At 44.0% G+C, this 17,235-nt stretch overlaps 1 protein-coding gene across 4 annotated transcripts in view; it reads right to left on the bottom strand.

Annotated features, from left to right (window-relative positions):
* Positions 1–14,067, bottom strand: part of LOC129720342 (lysosomal-trafficking regulator) — a 39,335-nt gene extending 25,268 nt beyond the window's left edge. Inside the window, exons 1-7 of one of the 4 annotated variants that reach the window (XM_055671820.1) lie at positions 13,900–14,067; positions 13,508–13,691; positions 13,225–13,427; positions 13,077–13,153; positions 3,301–3,616; positions 3,029–3,151; positions 490–2,968 (exon numbers count right to left, since the gene is read on the bottom strand). In XM_055671820.1, coding sequence (XP_055527795.1) covers positions 490–2,968; positions 3,029–3,151; positions 3,301–3,616; positions 13,077–13,153; positions 13,225–13,389 — 3,160 coding nt within the window. In that variant the 5' untranslated portion in view covers positions 13,390–13,427; positions 13,508–13,691; positions 13,900–14,067. Of the gene's footprint in view, positions 1–489; positions 2,969–3,028; positions 3,152–3,300; positions 3,617–13,076; positions 13,154–13,224; positions 13,749–13,899 lie in introns of all 4 variants that reach the window. The other 3 variants (XM_055671828.1, XM_055671815.1, XM_055671811.1) reach the window with 3 other exon arrangements.
* Positions 14,068–17,235: the final 3,168 nt, after the last annotated feature.

Below are 17,235 nucleotides of genomic sequence, written 5' to 3'. Positions count from 1 at the left end.
GATTGAAATTACTTAGGGGGGAAAAGATTGAAGAGTTATTGTATTCGAAAATCTGGTTCTTAGAACCTGTTTTCGATAATTCGAATTGCAGTCACTTTTCTTACGCGGGTTGCGTTTTTCAATAACTCAGCAAGGGTAGTAGATATCGGCCTCATTACAATCACAGTTCCGTTCGTCACTTTTACATTGGTTTACGGTGGAAGTTATTCGAGTCTCTGAAAAAGTTATCTTTGCTAGGGACACCAAGCTGTTATCTAAAAGGTGGTCCTAACTTTTCAAGTTATAACCCAACCACATTGATCATCGTTACGATTCAAAATAAATACAATTGAAATAGTCTCACCGAGACAAAGAACCTCCCCAGCCACATTGCTGCATTCGTTCGAACACTGAACCAAATGCACGAAGGAAACAGAACAAATAAATATCGAATTACCACCTTTCGCTGCCTCCGTCCATTCCAACCCGAACCCGAAGCACAAAACTTACCCAACTGGTTGTTCTTGTTAACAAGCAGCTGAAACGCGCCGAGTATCAGTTCCGCCAGCGTGGTCAATCGCTTGCGAACGAATCCACTAGTTGCGAGCAGTTGCCGTGCCTGCTCCGCCTGTTCGTCATAGCTGGGAAGCGATGGCACTCTACCGCCCCCCGGCAGATATTCCTCCACCAGTTCCGCCAGCAGCTGTCGAATGTTGAACATCTCCATAAGGGACCAACTTTTCTCCAGCTTGCCGTTAGTCGCAGTAGCGGGTGGTAACTTGGAGTCACCATTCCGAGCGGTTAGCTCACGCAGAAAGAAATAATTATTTCCGTCCCCGTCCAAATTCGAAGATGGCAAAGTGCTGCAACTGTAGAAAAACTCTTCGCTGCTTAGCTGATTATCGATCAGCTTATCACTAAAGTGGAAAATATTGAGGATGCTGCGTCGTTCCGTATCGATTGTTTCGTTTAGATCCGTTAACTTATCGGTTACCGAAGGAGATGTTATTCGCTCGGTTTGACCGTGGTACAGCAACAAACTAAACAGATTGTACACCAAAAGGAGAAACTTTTCGATCTCATTGAATTTCTGAACAAAACACGCATAAAAACACTCATTCACCGACAGAAGATACTTCACTAGCTTCCAATGCTCGACATACAGCTGCAAAACGTTAGCCGTTGGTTCATTCCTCAACTTCACGTCCCTACCATAACTACGCCCAATATCTTTTAACCGTACATGAATATCACTTCTTTTCAAAATTCGAATCAGCTGTTCAAAATAATCCGACAAATCACTCAAATTATTTAGCAGTATTTGCATTAACTGTTCTTCCAAGCCCACCTGCTGGTTACCGTTCCCGATACCGGTTTTCAGAATCACCCCCACCTGGTAGACGAATTCAGCTCGCCTCGATAGATCACTCAACATTTCCCGGTTTTCATCGTTGAAAAAAGCTTCAAACATGCTATCGTCACGCAAGCAACGACCCACAATCACCAGACAACCGTTGATAATTTCTTTACTAGTGTCGTCCAGCGTCCCAGCGGCGACGTCGCTCTTCTCCTTGCGCAAGTGCGGCAACACTAGTTCAAACAAAACAAATTTTCTCAACCGATACGGTACGATCTTCACGGCATCGTGGAGATATTTCAGTAGGATTGGCATTCGGGGGCGGTTCTCCGGTCGTCGGTATGCATCGAATAGCTGCTGGTGAACACTGACGAATCGGCCGTAGAAGCTATCGTTGAACCGTTCGTTCTCGCAGCTCTCGCAGGTGGTTTTGGCGAAGATGGCACTTGTGATGCTACGGTTGACAAAGTTTAAACAAATCCGTGGTACCAGCTCTTCACCACTGGCAAGCGTCAGCAGGACTTCCAGCGTCTGAATGGTGGCATTGCAGCAGCATATTTGATTCTCGGCGAAGAACTGTAGCAAAGTGCGCTGGTCGGTATACTTTACGATGGGAAAAATGTTCAGGAGGATGTTCTCTAGGGCGCACACGTAAACCGTTCGGGAGTCCTGACGGGAGTGATGCAATCGATGGCGTACCTTGGCTGATTTTTTCGTGTTCGTACGAGTGGGAGTAAGGCTGGCGATGAAGTTTGTCAGCATTTTTAGCAGAATGTCCACGAGTTTTGGTTGGGAGCCGTTATGGGATTCGTGCAGTAAACTGTACACATGTTTAATAATATCTAAATTGCTTTCCAACAGCCGAAAGATGGACAGAAAGAACTGCTCGCTGACTAAGTTTTCGGTGAAATTCAGAACTGTCTGATTCACCGTCGATACAATCGTATAGGTAAGATTGTAGATAAAATCACAGCTTATCGGGTTTGGGGTTGTTACTTCCAGTTCTGTTCGTAGTAATTGCATCACTTCGGTAGCGATCTGCTTTAAGCTAACGTGATCGTTTTCTAGAGTATCGAGGAAAAATAGATTGTTTAGACCTAGCATAAGGATACCGAGAAGTTTGTGACGCAAGATCAATCTATTGCGTGGACTTTCCTCGAGCATTTCCTGCCGGCGAAGCCGGTCAATGGCCATCCGTAAGCAACTGATTGTAACAGATTTTTCGTCGATGGTGAGAATATTCTCATGTATTACCAAACTCTCCAATAAGTTCAGTATCGTGAAGGTTAATTGGTCTTGGCTGAACGGGGTGTGAGTATGAGCGTCAAACGATTCGCTGCGGTAGTCGGCAAAATTTGCTGGCGGTAATTCGGGTGACGTTGGCGATTGTGCTCTGGGTACGGAAAGCGGACTTGAACACTGAATTATTTGCGAAGAGCTCAAATTCAGGGAATTTCGCTGGGTACTGCATCGCCAGTCACCGTTCCGAGAACGCATTTTAAACACTCGTGCCAACTGCGCACTGTAATCTGCGGGATAGTCTAGATCGGCTTGATGTGTGTGCCAGTGCCAGGGTCTGGTTGGTAGGATTCCTATGAGAACGTTTGCAAACTCACGACCGTTGACGATGTCCTAGAGGGTGAAGGCGCTTAGTAATTGTTCATTAGCTTTCAGTTACTGTGATTAACCTACCTTGGCACCTATTAGGTCCAACGCTTTGAGAATGCGTCCACCGATACCTTCAAGAAGAAATTTTCTAAGCCGTTGGCATCGATCTTCGCCCGATTCCGCTGGCAAGGGTGTTTTACACTCGACCTGCGAACAACACGACACCAGTAAAATAAACGAGAGAAAGTGAGATTACTTGGTAATGCTGATGGAGTCTTGCTTCCACCACGATAAGATATCGAATGTGGGCCACACACTGAACTGAAGGTGTATAAAAATACGAACTACGAACTTACTTTGTTATCGTTTTTATCCTGCACTAGTAGTGAGGGTGCGCTAGTCGAGCCAGCCAATGGTCGTGTGGTGTCGTCTGCATCGATACCATCAGCAGGTGAAGTAGTGGTGACCAAGTGCAGCTCAGTTCCGCTCCGGGCTGTCGCATACGTGGACACGGACGAAAGCGAAGATGTGACGGATGGGACCTGCCCGTTAGTCTGCTTTGCATGTTCAGTAATGGTGGTCGCAGTATCACCGCCGTTCGGCGAATCGCAGATTTCGTAAATAAACAGCAGTAATTGCCGCGATAAGACGGATGATGGAGCTTCCGAGATGCTGTGGAAGTGTGTTAGGATTGTTAGAGCCTCAGGCACACATACACGGTTGAGCATTATTTGGATGCGTTAGGTGGTACGATTTAACGGTATATGATTATCAAAACATTATAAAATTCAAAAATTCGTTTACTGCTGTGCGTTAACGGTGTGTGTTTACGGTTCAAGTTCATGTTTGTCGTAATGCGCGTCAGTAGTTTAATAACCTACGACAAGCAGAAATTTCCATTGGAAAAAAAATATCAAAGCTTGGTGGACATATGGACAAGAGATAAAGCAAATAAAACAGAGAAAGATTTTGTTCTTCATGCTCTGGGAAAGAATTGAAATGACTCAGCAGATTTAGCAGTTTACAGAAACAATACATATTCTTCTCAGAAAGTAATTTATTATAAAATTATTTAATTGAATATTATTCAATTCTTGTTAGCACTAGCAAAAAAAGTTAAAACGTATAAACGTTTGAACGTATTCCAGTTTTTTTTTCCAATTGAATTCCGAATTTTTTGAGTTGTTTATTTATTAGCAGACTTTACCCAGATTCCTACAGTTATAATTTGAACAAAAAGAAAACTAGAAACAAGTTAGGAACATTTGAGATGACAATGAGTGATCTTAACTGCCTTATCTCATCTGTAGTCCTAGATCTCTATATTTAACACTCGATTCAATACGTGATACCGACTGGGATACGAGCAACCAAAGGAAGATCGGTGAACCGGTGGGAACTTGTTCGTATGCTAACATGGAAGGGGAGTTTGTTCTTCTTGGAGAGCAGCTTGCCTGAGCGTCTGTTCCCCAGGTTAGGGGCGGCTCAAACAGCAACTGATCCGGAGCGGACGGCTGAGCTACGAAAAGCGGAGTCTCGTTAGCTACACCCAAGACGGCAGTCCCGTCGCGAGACTAGGCATAACAGCCCTAGTAAGGCAGCATGCTGAAATAAACATACTACAAACAGTCCAGAGAATGATACGAATCGGAACAAACAGTTTCTTGAGAGTCACACACTTCCAAGATCATGCTCCACTTGGACTAACCACCCAGCTCGTTGTGCACCTCTACGTCTTGTACCGGCCGGATTCGAGACGAACACCATTTTTGCGGGATTGTTGTCCGGCATTCTTACAACGTGTCCCGCCCATTGTACCCTTCCAACTTTCGCGATTTTCTGGACACTGTTTTCGCCGTAGAGTTGCGCCAGGTCGTGGTTCATCCTTCGCCTCCATACGCCATCCTCACATACTCCGCCGAAGATAGTCCTAAGCACACGTCGTTCGTAAACGACCAGTGCGTGCAAGTCCTCCTCGAGCATTGTTCATGTCTCGTGCCCTTTAGAGGACTACCAGTCTTACAGGCGTTTTGTACATGGTACACTTGGTACGGGGGCGAAGTTTACCAGACCTCAGAGTCTTGTGGAGTCCGTAGTAGGCACGACTCCTAGCTACAATACGTCTGCGGATTTCTCTGCTGCATTTGTTGTCTGATGTTACCAAAGATCCGAGGTATACAAATTCGTCAACCACCTCGAACTCGTCTCCGTCAATTTTTACGCTACTGCCTATGCGAGCCCTATCGCGCTCGGTTCCTCCTGCTAGCAGATACTTGGTCTTTGACATGTTCACTTTCAATCCATTCGTTTCTGCTTCACGTTTCAGTTTGATGTACTGTTCAGCAACCACCTGGAACGTCCTTCCGACAAGGTCCACGTCGTTAGCGAAGCAGATGAACTGGCTGGATTTATTGAAGTTCGTGCCCCGCATGTTAAAGGCCGCACATTTCATCACACCTTCAAGCGAAATGTTTAACAGGAGGCAGGAAAGACCGTAGCCTTGTCGAAGTCTCTTGCGTGTTTCAAACGGGCTTGATAACATTGTATACCATCCATCGTGGGCTTGATCAGTCTTGTTAGTTTCGCAGTGAAACCATTTTCGTCCATGATTTTCCATAGCTCTATACGGTCGATAATATCGTAGGCGGCCTTGAAATCGATGAATAGCAGGTGCGTGGGGACTTGGTATTCGCGACACTTTTGGAGGAACTGCCGCAGCGTAAAGATTTGGTCCGTTGTCGATCGCCTGCCCACATAACCGGCTTGCTAACTTCCAAAAAACCTCCCTTATAGCGGCGTGAGACGATCTGGGAGAGCACTTCGTAGGCTGCGTTGAGAATCGTGATCGCTCGATAGTTATCACATTCCAACTTGTCGCCCTTCTTGTAAATTGGGCATATTACCCCCTCCTTCCACTCCTCCGGTAGCTGTTCGGTATCCCAGATCCTGACTATCAGCTGGTGCAGACAGTAAGCCAACCTATCCGAGCCTAGATTGATAGGCTCCGCTGCTATGCCATCTTTTCCAGCTGATTTGTTGTTCTTGAGCTGCTAAATGGCATCCTTTTCACCTATCGTAGATGGTCGGAATGTCTCCCTCATCTGCTGTGTTGACGAAGTCGTTCCTTTTGCCGTCTTGGTCCTCTGCCTTTGCGCCATTCAGGTGTTCATTGTAGTACTGCTTCCACCTATCGATCACCTCACGTTCATCTGTCAAGATTCCTCCATCTTTATCCCGACACATTTCGGCTTGCGACACAAAGCTGGCGCGGGATGCGTTTAGTTTTTTTGTAGAACTTACGTGTTTTTTGAGAACGATACAGCTGCTTCATTTCTTAACACTCCATCTCTTCCAGGCGGCGCTTTTTGTCCCGGAACAGATAGGTCAGCTGTCTTCGCTTCAGTTTATATCGCATCACGTTTGACGGGTCCCTTGCTCCTGCGTTCTTCTTGTCTAGAATCGTCTGGCACTCCTCGTCGAACCAGCCGTTACATCGATTCCTCTCAACGAAATCTATGGCACCTTCCGCTGCACTGTTAATGGCTGCTTTTACATTACTCCAGCAGTCCTCTAGAGGGGCTTAGATGGGTTCACCCTCTTGCGGCAGTGCTGCCTCAAGGTTTTTCACGTAATCAGTAACGACTTCGGGGAACTTGAGTCTTTCCAGGTCATACCATGGCGGGTGGCGGTAGCGTATGTTGTTGACAATCGAAAGACTTTGGCGCATTTCGACCATCAGAAGATAGTGGTCAGAATCGACGTTTGCGCCACGGTAGGTTCGGACGTCGATAATATCCGAGAAGTGCCTTCCATCAATCAAAACGTGATCGATTTGTGATTCGGTCTGTTGTGGGGATCTCCAGGTGTACCGATATGGGAGGGTATACCTGAGCGGTAAGATCTCCGATAACGATTTTGACGTCATGTTTTGGGCAGCTATCGTATGCGAGCTCCAGCTGCGTGTAAAAGGCATCCTAATCGTCATCGTTACTTCCTAGCTGAGGACTGTGCACGTTGATTATGCTTAAGTTGAAGAAACGGCCTCTAGTCCTCAACTTGCACATACTGTTGTCGATTGGCCACCCCCCAATCACGCGCTTCTGCATTTCACCCATCACAATAAAAGCTGTGCCAATCTCGTGTGTGTTACCGTAGCTCTGGTAGATGGTATAACCATTTGATCGTGCACGGCCCTGCGTTGTGTTCTAATTTTGCCCTTTGGCATCACGATGGGCTATTAAGGCCCAGGGAAAAGTTTTCTTTCACAGAACGATAGCAATGCACTTGTTCACTTAGCTTACTGTACATTTATTTAAGACGGTACAATATTTCCAACGGGGCAGCGTGACGGCGCTGCCACCGTACGATCATCGACTAACCACTAACGACTAACACTGGCGCTGCTCTGAAGAGCGCTTTTATAGGCTGCCTCTCGGACGGCAGCATTGTCGAGCCAGAACGAAGATTAAAATAATCGCGCGCAAACCAGCGTCGCTTGGGCCTCAGCTGGTCACTCACGGATGACAGTAATGCCCAGCTGAGCCATCTACCACATTTGTACGTATGTACTGATACTCTCTCCCAGCATACCTCCTGCAGCGCTACAATGTCGACCTTGCGGACCCTCAATAAGTCGGAAAGAATGCGGATACATACTTCCCAAAAAATTGAGGGACTTGCAGTTCCATGATCCGAGTTTCCAATCATTAGTTCGTTTTCGTTGCCGTGGGAGATCGAAGCAATCTGCGACCGCGAGTGGACGCAAAAAAGTTTCCGCGTGCAAATTTTTGTTAAAATTTAGAAAATTTGCCAAGATTTTTCAATTCTGAACAGTGTCTTTCGTTTTTTTGGATATCCCAAGCTGCATCAACTCATTGGATTATTGTGGTCACACGTGTGTCAACCCGGGTCGTAGAAGAGAACAATAAATTTGTCATTTTTGTTGGTTGTATGGACAGTTTGCGAACTGCAGTGTTTTAACAATTAAGTGATTTTACACCCTGCAAATGGTCTCATTTAGCGGTTTTATCAGTATTCCTGTATCGCAAGTGCAAAGAACACTACCGAAACGGAAGAAACAGTCACGGCTAACATGCAGGACACGCTGAATAAAAAGTTCGATCGTCTGCTTCCTCCACACATCCCTGACGAAATCAACAATTCGGCTCTCGAGGGGTGATTGACGCATGTGAATTTAGTGCACCACGTGTAAAAAGTGTTAAATTAGTGAAATTCATTCCTTCTCCTCATTTTAGAGAACATTAAAGCATGATTAAGAAAAAACAACGTTTTCTTTTCAACATCTAAAGACCTGAAGCTAAATATTCTTTGTTTCTATTTATTATTGAATGTTGATCGTTGATCATAGATTCACCAAAAAGCTACCAGAGCCGCGCATTTATATATTACTACAAATCCTATCCTGTGATACTCGTAGAGATGCAGTGGAGCCCGCGGGCTCTAAACGAAACGAGCATCACCATCCCTTTTCCTTCCCTAGTAGTACCGCCTTTTGGTCGTGGCCGGCGTCGTTATTGGTAAGTTGTAAAAGTATGAGCCAGTAAAAATTGCACAATGCGAATGGAATGCTCGTCCCAAGCACCATTCATCTGGTTCATTTTGCAATTTTGTTGGTTCGACCAATCATGGAGTGCAACTACGGGCAGTCTACCTATGCTATGCTATGATATTGGTCCGTTTTCGTTGCATGCAACCCCCTGTCTCGCCGGAGGACCATCGTATTAACACTGTTTAGAGTCCCACGAAGAACAGACGCTGTTTTGAGCCGCACCTTTTTTGTGAACCGACGCACAGGGTGGCAAAGCATTTCCTCTACCTCCGGAATATGGCACGCGTTATGCAAACGAAAAAGGACGATTGAAAACTTGGCTCTGCTCGAAGCGGCACGCGCGGGCATCTTGGCCAGAGAGCTACGGAGGGTAAAAGTGGAGGTAGCATCCATACAAGAGGTGCGTTGGCCTAAAACCGAAGAACGTGAATTCCGGGCGGTTGATCCGACCGCGGGCACTTCTACTACAGTGGCGGCGACAGAGCGGAACGGGGTGTCGGTTTCGTGCTACTCGTAAACCAAATGAAGCGTGTCATTAGGTGGAGACCTATTGATGACCGTCTATGGGTATCGAGGATCATGGGCAGATTTCTACGCGCCGAAAAACGATAAAACCGATGACGTAAAGGAGACTTTTCAGACATCATAGTCGTGCGGTTCTTTCGAGGGTAGACAAGATTCTCGCTCGGATTAGCGAAACAGCGCGAGATGACAACGGGAACCACGCATAGTGGGTGGTTCGATGCTGAGTATCTAGAGGTGACGGAAAAGAAGAACCGGACCTACGCCAACACGTTAGTAGCAGCTAATCGTGTGACGCGTCAGATGCGGGAGAAATACCGGGAGGCAAGAGCTGCCGAAAAGAGGCTTCACCGCGTAAGAAACGTGAACACTACGATCGCGTCCTCGCGGAGGTGGATACTTGCTTTACCAGGCACGACACGAGGAGATTCTATAGAACGATTAACGGAATCAGGAGCTGGACCGTGCCAGACCATGTCAGTCCGGGATCAGGCCACGGATGGCGGATGAGCGACCGGTAAAGATAATATTTAGCAGAGAACCGGATAGAGGCCGACGACTTCGAGGGAGACCTCGCACGCACTGGATTTGTGCTGTCAACGAGGATGCCAGAGCAGCGGGTGTAAGAGGAGACTGGAGAAAAGCAGCCCAAGACCGAGTTTTGTGGAGGCGTATTCTGAATTCGGCATAAGATCTGAACGATCTGTCGCCATTAAAGTAAGTAATTAAAGTAAGCATCTCAACCTCGGCTCGGCAGTAAATCTTTAAAAATCAAGATTGTATTGTATGTAACATAACCAATGTGACAACCTCTAGCGCTCAGTGCCACCTTAAGACGGGCTTCAGTCAAACCCGTTAAAAAGCTTCAATAAATACTTGAAAAACGTTATAAAGATTCATAGTGATTTTACCGAAGTCCGTCTAAAAACTAGAGGCACTAGAGGGTTAACATAACTGTTGAATGCTTGAACCGGTTTCTATCAAATTTGGAATACGTGCACAAGACGGTGGACATGGAAATGTTAGAAAAAAAAGGAGTAACCCGTGAAAAAGAAGGAAGTCTCAATTGATAAAAAAAATCATGATTTTCAGGTCCACGGTCATGTTTGGAGTTGATGTCTAGAGACCGAAACATGATGTTCGACGCTGTGTGTTGATTAAAATGGCGATAAGCTAGCTAAAATCGAGGAAACTATTCGGAAAACTTTGAAAATTGCTGTTTTCGGAACTAGAATGACCGAGAATCGATGACCGATAGCATTTGAAATTGGATCTGGCTATTTCCGGTTTTGGAATATCTGCGAAAATCGGTCATATATTCCCTAATACGAATACCTTTTTTTACAACGGGATGACGTCCGGAGACCGATGGGTGGCGCCAAAATAAAGAGTTCTGGAGTACTTTGTGATAAAATCGTAAGTATAAACGTAGACACAACAAGTGAGAGTTATATCCCTTGAACTTCACAAGCACAAATCATCTTTTACTCGTTTCGTTTACGTTCAGACATTTGACCTTATCACGAAGTACTCCAGAATTCCGTTTGGTAGTTTGGTAAAATTGAACAAAATGCTTGAATACTCCTTAATACACTAAGGTCGCTTTTTACGCGGTTTTTTTACACGGTTTTTTTACGCGGATTCCGGAGTTTACGCGGTTTTTTTACGCGGATTCCGGAATTTACGCGGTATTTTTTTTTTTGCCCGGATTTCGGTTCCCCTTCACTCGGAATGCAAAATTAACGATGGTTTTTTTTACGCAGATTCCGGAATTTACGCGGTTTTTTTTTACGCGGATTCCGGAATTTAAGCGGTTTTTTTTTACGCGGATTCCGGAATTTACACGGTTTTTTTACGCGGATTCCGGATTTAACGCGGTTTCTTTTTACGTGGCACGTATCCCCCGCGTAAAAAGCGACTTTAGTGTATTGATATTTGCGTAATTGATATGACGCCAAAAAACAACAAATTGATGTCTAAAGCCATTATCCAGCATGCGACTTTCGGTTTCTGCGAAGCTGAAACTGAAAAAATTGTTTGAATATTCTCCAATATTGATATCTCCAGAACCAGGAATATGCCAAGAAACTGAAAAACGGTGCCCGATGACATTTTAAAGCCCGTGACCAATTTTTGGGGAACTAAAAAAACTCGGAGATCGGTATTATTGTAAGCTCGGTGACATGTTTACGCTGGATTATTATTGGCTGTTTCACTATTAGATATTTCAGAATTATCTTAAGTGATTTCTACACTCAATTCATTCGAATGTTTGTTCCATCATCACTCCATAACAGCTATACCTGTCTCTACCAGCACAGCTGCTTTTTGATATAAGAGAATGGTTATAGGATAATAAATTAACGATTGACCCCTGATTGCCGAAATGATCTTCTTACAATTAGTTTTAAACTGTAGATTCAATAGTGACATAAATTATCAATTTACGAGTTGAACTTATTTGACCTCAGAAACTTCTAAGCCACCATCACAAGAGCTGATATTGAATCCTGAGCAAGATCGGATACCTTCTCATCTTGTATACCGTGCTGGATCGAAACCCGTACAGTATCGAAATCCGTACACTGTGATGTTTTTCTTCAGTTTTAAGCATTATAAAAATAAAAATTCATTTGATAGTTACATGTACATGTCCGTTGAGCTGTTGGCCTTCTGTTAAATTAAACTATGCGCCAGTAGGCCATGAAACAAAAATATTAAAAATGAAAAATCAATAGTGAATCGGTTTCAGTTGTCATTTCGTTGTATCGTTAGAGAATTTAATAAGGAAACGTTCTTCAGATAAAAACGTTTTTCAAGTGGGATATAAGTGTTTTACTCTGTGAATCTTTTTGAAATTGATGGAAAAGGTAAGTTTTTGTCATTTTCGAGCTGTATATTGTCAGGTAAATAGTGTAAACTGTATTTATTCAACAAAAACAGTGCCGTACGGATTTTGATCCTTGTTAATTGCTTGAATCAAAATCGGTACAACGTGTGTATCATGCATATATTGTTGAACTTTCTTCTTGTTTTCAGCATATAATGGAAGAAAACAAGTATAAATATACGGCAAATAATTTGGAAGGAGCTGTGACTGAGGTGCGCAAGGGAAAGTCGTACGAAACGCTACGAAAATTGCACTATTTTAGCTGATATAAAAAATTAGAGAACCGTGTGAAACTTTAGGAAACAATTGATCCTCAAAATATATTTATTCGTGAATTTAAAGATAAATTATGAATAAAAGACGTTCATTTTTGTACTTCTATATCTATACGGATTTTGATTAATTGTTGTAAAGACTTTGATCCAGTCTATATCGCGTGTGTGCGGATTTCGATTCAAAAGTGTACGGGCTTTGATTCAGACAAAAAACTGTGTACGGATTTCGATTCAAAACATGTTCTATTTGAACATGATTTTTTCGAGTTTCAGAGTGATTTGAATCATTTTGCTTGAAAATAGTGATAAAATATAAGTAGACCTACAAGTAAACATATCAGTTTAAAGCAATATGTGATTTCTTGATTTTATATTGACCGTCGAAGATTATCATGTGCTTTCGATCCAGCACGGTACTATAAACTATGTGCTTCTTTTCGTAAGTGAATTTGTTAACATATCAACAGCTTAGTTTTAATCGTAAAGCAGACACGCAATTCTACAGAATTTGTCTCTTGCGCTGACCGATTTTCTTCGCTTCTGCCGGGGCGAAGAAGGGTACGTGCATTGCTGGCTGCTGATAATGGTGCACTATGTTTGCATATTTGCCATAAAAAGATAGCCTTATTCAATATACAATGTATTGACCGTAGGTAATGTACTTTCTAACGGTGGATTTGTTTTCCAAATGCCAAAGTGGACTCAAAATAGCTTTTGTTTTGTCCAAATTGATGGCACTTGCTTCCGGTCGGCGGAAGAAAAGAAAACCTTAGCCTGATAAGAACGTGAACTGCAGCCGTTAACGCGATAAGGCACGCCCGTTTCATATTTTTCGACGGGTGGCCTAGAGAAGCTTTGCATTAGGTAGGTACTTACTTTGATCGTTGAAAGTGCGCACGCTGCTCGCCGCTAAGCTTATCGAACTCGTAAAGAAATAGCTCCAACCATGCAGTCTAATAGAGAGGCAAAGAAACAATAACAAAATCAAACGATCGCTATGCTTCATAGCAATGACGCAATTTACCTTTTTCCCATTGATGAAACATTCGGCATCGCCATTAGGGTCTGGGTGTACCCCGTCGGTTTGCAAAAAGTTCGTCCAAAGCTCGCTGATTAGTTGGTGGTTATAGGTCGAAACATCGCACCAGAGCAAAGAATCCGAGGTGAGACTGCCAAACGATCTATCCATTGGGATGGTAGCGTACAGTTCGTCCCGGTATCCTATCTTGCACAGGTCAAACAGAACGAGATAAACACGGTAAATCTTTCCAGAGGCGTACGCCGTTCGGTCGTGCAAATATTTATCTGTTAGCTTCGAAACGGGGGATGCAACTTGCTTGCTACTTAGCGCGGTAACTGACTTCGGCTTACAACTGCCATCGTACAGATCCTAATTCTACGGTAGTTCACAGCCACTGATGACTGGCGATGACTTTACCGCTGGATAAGAGCTTTATTTACGCACGTCGTCTCACAGCTGTTTCCAGTTTACTAAAGCATCATCGAAGTCGACACAGAATTGCGGCAGATAGAGTGAAGAAATATGTACTATAGTATATATTTGTATGCAGTAGAGCAGAACCCCATTCGCCTCGGGTTGCAGCCCCCGTAAACAATGGCGCTCCGCTCCACAAGCGAAAGGTCAAATTTTAGTACAAAGTCCTACGGTCGATTTCAACAGTAAACTTAATTTACCTACCTTTTAATGTTGTGAGCTTTCGAAATACAGCACAAGCACTTGCTCTTCCGATGTGCCCTCAAATGTTGCACTTACTTTTTTCATATAAAAGTTGTGTGGTTTCCCGATTCGTAGCTAATTACGCTTCGCATAAGCAGCGACACAAAACGAACCGAATTTTTTCGATTTCTTTTGTTTTGATCACTCTTCTCTCAGCTGCGAAAGGGGAGTTCACGCAAAAACACACCAACACAAAGGCATAGGCACAGCCCTAAGTGCAAAGCAGAAGAACGAGCGTACGAGCTTTTGATAAGAGGGTAAAATTTAGGTTTGCTGCAAAATTTGTTAAATCAGATTGTTGGCAAATTAAATGTCCATTCCGATTGTATAACAATTCCTCGAAAACTATTCCCCAGAAAATAAAACGCCGAAGCTTTTTCCCCAGAAAACAAAATCCCAGAATGTACCAATCACCAGAAAACTGCTACTAATCCCCAGAAAGTTATTATCCGGAATAAACCAATGCCCAGAAAACTATTTCCTAGAAAATGCCGAATTCCAAAAAACTTATCCTGAAACGAAGAAATATGCATTTTTAATTTTTTTAACATGGAAAATCTGTTAAAACTAAGTTTTTGTGTATCTGAAACGTATATGTGCTTAATCATAGAAAAATGAAAATCGAAAAATGTTAACGATTCTATCATTTGAATCAACTTATTGTCAACTAATACATTTGTTCTTTCATGGAGTAAATAAGTAAGCGCTTGACACCAGGCCCTAGTCATAAAATCAGAGAACTTTCAGTAATCGTTTTTGGCTGAAGGAATATCACAAGTCGACCACAAAAACACAGTAGCGAATTGATTTCTGTGGCTCCTTGACCAAAAATCTAAAATACCCCTTTTTATCTTAATTTGGTTAATCTAGCTCACATGAGGAGCAGGCCCCCTGCAGAAATTACCTCTGTAGATGTTCGTTCATTTTCCTGGGTTGATGCAACATCCAGTAGTATATATTAAACGAGCGAAAGGGAATCTGGTTACAATTCCGGAGCTTGAGTATACGTTTGCATTGGCGTGCACACCGGAAACGGTAGCGCCTTTGTAATCATGGCAACATGAATCCTTTTCTTCGAGAAGCCAACAAGAGATATCGGAAGAGTTTTCTTTTCTGTTTAACAGTCATACTAGCCATGGAAGTCTTTCATAGAGAGATATGGTCGGACAGGCTGGTAGAGCATGGTATTAAATTGCTGTGTCGATATTCTCTTCTTGGACCTTGAAAATCGAAGACTGGGGCACGCAAACTCTCAACAGCTTGTACCGAATCCGCAGCAGGTCTCCAAGGTTTAGAGTCTCTAGTCGACTGGAGAGATCAATGTAGGTAAGGGAAGTCGGCGAATTAGATCCGTAACTTCGGGATAAGAATTGGCTCTGAAGACTGGGATGACTCGGGCTACGGGGCTGCCGGGTCGCGGGTCTGCGGTCGGGCTCCCGCTTCGCGAGGGTGTCGCGCCGTGGGCCTGCCGGCGCTTCTGCCTCAGCGCACTCCGGGGCGTCCGGCCGTGTGGTGGTGTGGGCCGCCCATTTGTCCGCCTCTCTTGAAGGGTACTTACCCCACCGTTCCCCTCGATAAATCCGGAACAAATGTCCCCTACTGTCCCAAAAACTATGATAAATTTGTGATCCTTTGAAAAAGGTTCGATCGAATTCGGTTTAGATCTTGCGGAATGGCAGGTAAAAGAATTTTCATATTTTCGGCTCTGGAGGGGTCAGGTACGCAAGTGTTAATTAAAAATGTCAAATAATTTTGAATGTTAACAATATAATAACTGAATACTAATGTTTTTTTTTCGGGTTACGGTGATGCTGGAGAATAGTTTTCTGGGCATTGGTGCATTCTGGGAAACGGTTTTCTGGTAATTCAGGGGTTTAGAATTCTGGTAACTAGTATATTCTGGGATTTGGTATTCTGGAAATGGTTCATTCTGGGGAAAATCCTTCGACACTTTATTTTCTGGGGAATGGTTTTCTAGGAAAAGTCGGACAACCGTCCATTCCATTAAAATTTAAATGTGAAAAAAAAAAAACATTACAATACGACGGATGGATTCATCTGATCATTCATGAATGCAAACCAAAACTTACGAACACTAGTAAGCCATCATTGCGCTGTTGATGATTACGGTTTCGTGTGTAGAAAGAAAGAAGGGAATACACGGAATAACTTGTACGTACCGTAGCGAAGGAAAAAAAACGGCATTAGTCAAGTCGCGAATCGTGAATGAATGATTCTTGATAACAGATTTCTCTGTGTACTATCGATTAACAGTGCTGTTATAAGTGCAAAGGTAAACTGAAAAAACATCATCGGAAGAAAAAACGCACTTCACGCTTACCTGTACCTACATCATACGCATACGCAAAACGCATCACATACATCTCCACTTGGAATCTGGAGGCTGCACTCGTGAAAAAAAAAAAGTTAGTCTACCATATTCGCGCTTGTTTTTGTCGAATTCCTTGAACCTGGGCGGCGAACATCCGGCTAACGATGGAGCTTGATTACGATAACATCTATCTGAACAAATTACCCATTACGGCGGCCACCGGGGACAGCGCTTGGAATCACTACGCTCTGGTAGAGAGTACCTGGGGTGAGAGAAAAATTCTGCTCAAGATAATCGTTTTCAGTCCCATCTACAACACCCCGTTGAGCTTCCTGAGTGAAATCGACCACGAAGTGCTCCAGCAGACGGCAATTCGGCTGGAGAAAACGCTGGACGAGTTCCTGGCCGAGACGAAGACTGCGCTGTGCACTGATGGGGGTGCTTCCGGTTTCAGCTACTCGGTGGAGGATAACAATTTTGTTTGGCGTAAGATTGGTGGTCCCCTGACGGTTACTTACGGTTCGGTAATATTACTACGTTCGCCTTGTCTGCTTTCGGACGTTTTGCAGAACTCGATCAACGTTCAGAGTCACTTGCGGGGTGTGATTGAGCTAAGAAACAGAATTTTGCTCGAACTCAAAGAGGAGCATGAAGAGCTGCTCGAGTTTCAACGCCAACAAGAGGAAGATAATCGTCTGTACGAGATCGAGTTGATCACGAAATGCATCAGCATCCTGAACGAAAAGAAAGAGGTTATCAATCACATGAAGAAACAACTGGCGGAAGACGACGACGACGATCTGGGAGGTGTGCAGCAGCGCCCGCAGGAGGATGCTGGTGGCGACGGTTTGGAGGGACGTTCGACGGCGGGAGTGGCACCGGCTTCGGTGGGTCACGATACGGAATCCGTTGGTCGCAAGAGTTCGTCAGTGATCGACTTCTCGGACTCGGACGCATTCGACAGT

This window comes from Wyeomyia smithii, chromosome 1, assembly GCF_029784165.1.
Source record: "Wyeomyia smithii strain HCP4-BCI-WySm-NY-G18 chromosome 1, ASM2978416v1, whole genome shotgun sequence".
Lineage (NCBI taxonomy): Eukaryota > Metazoa > Arthropoda > Insecta > Diptera > Culicidae > Wyeomyia > Wyeomyia smithii.
This window is presented reverse-complemented; position numbering and strand designations above follow the sequence as displayed.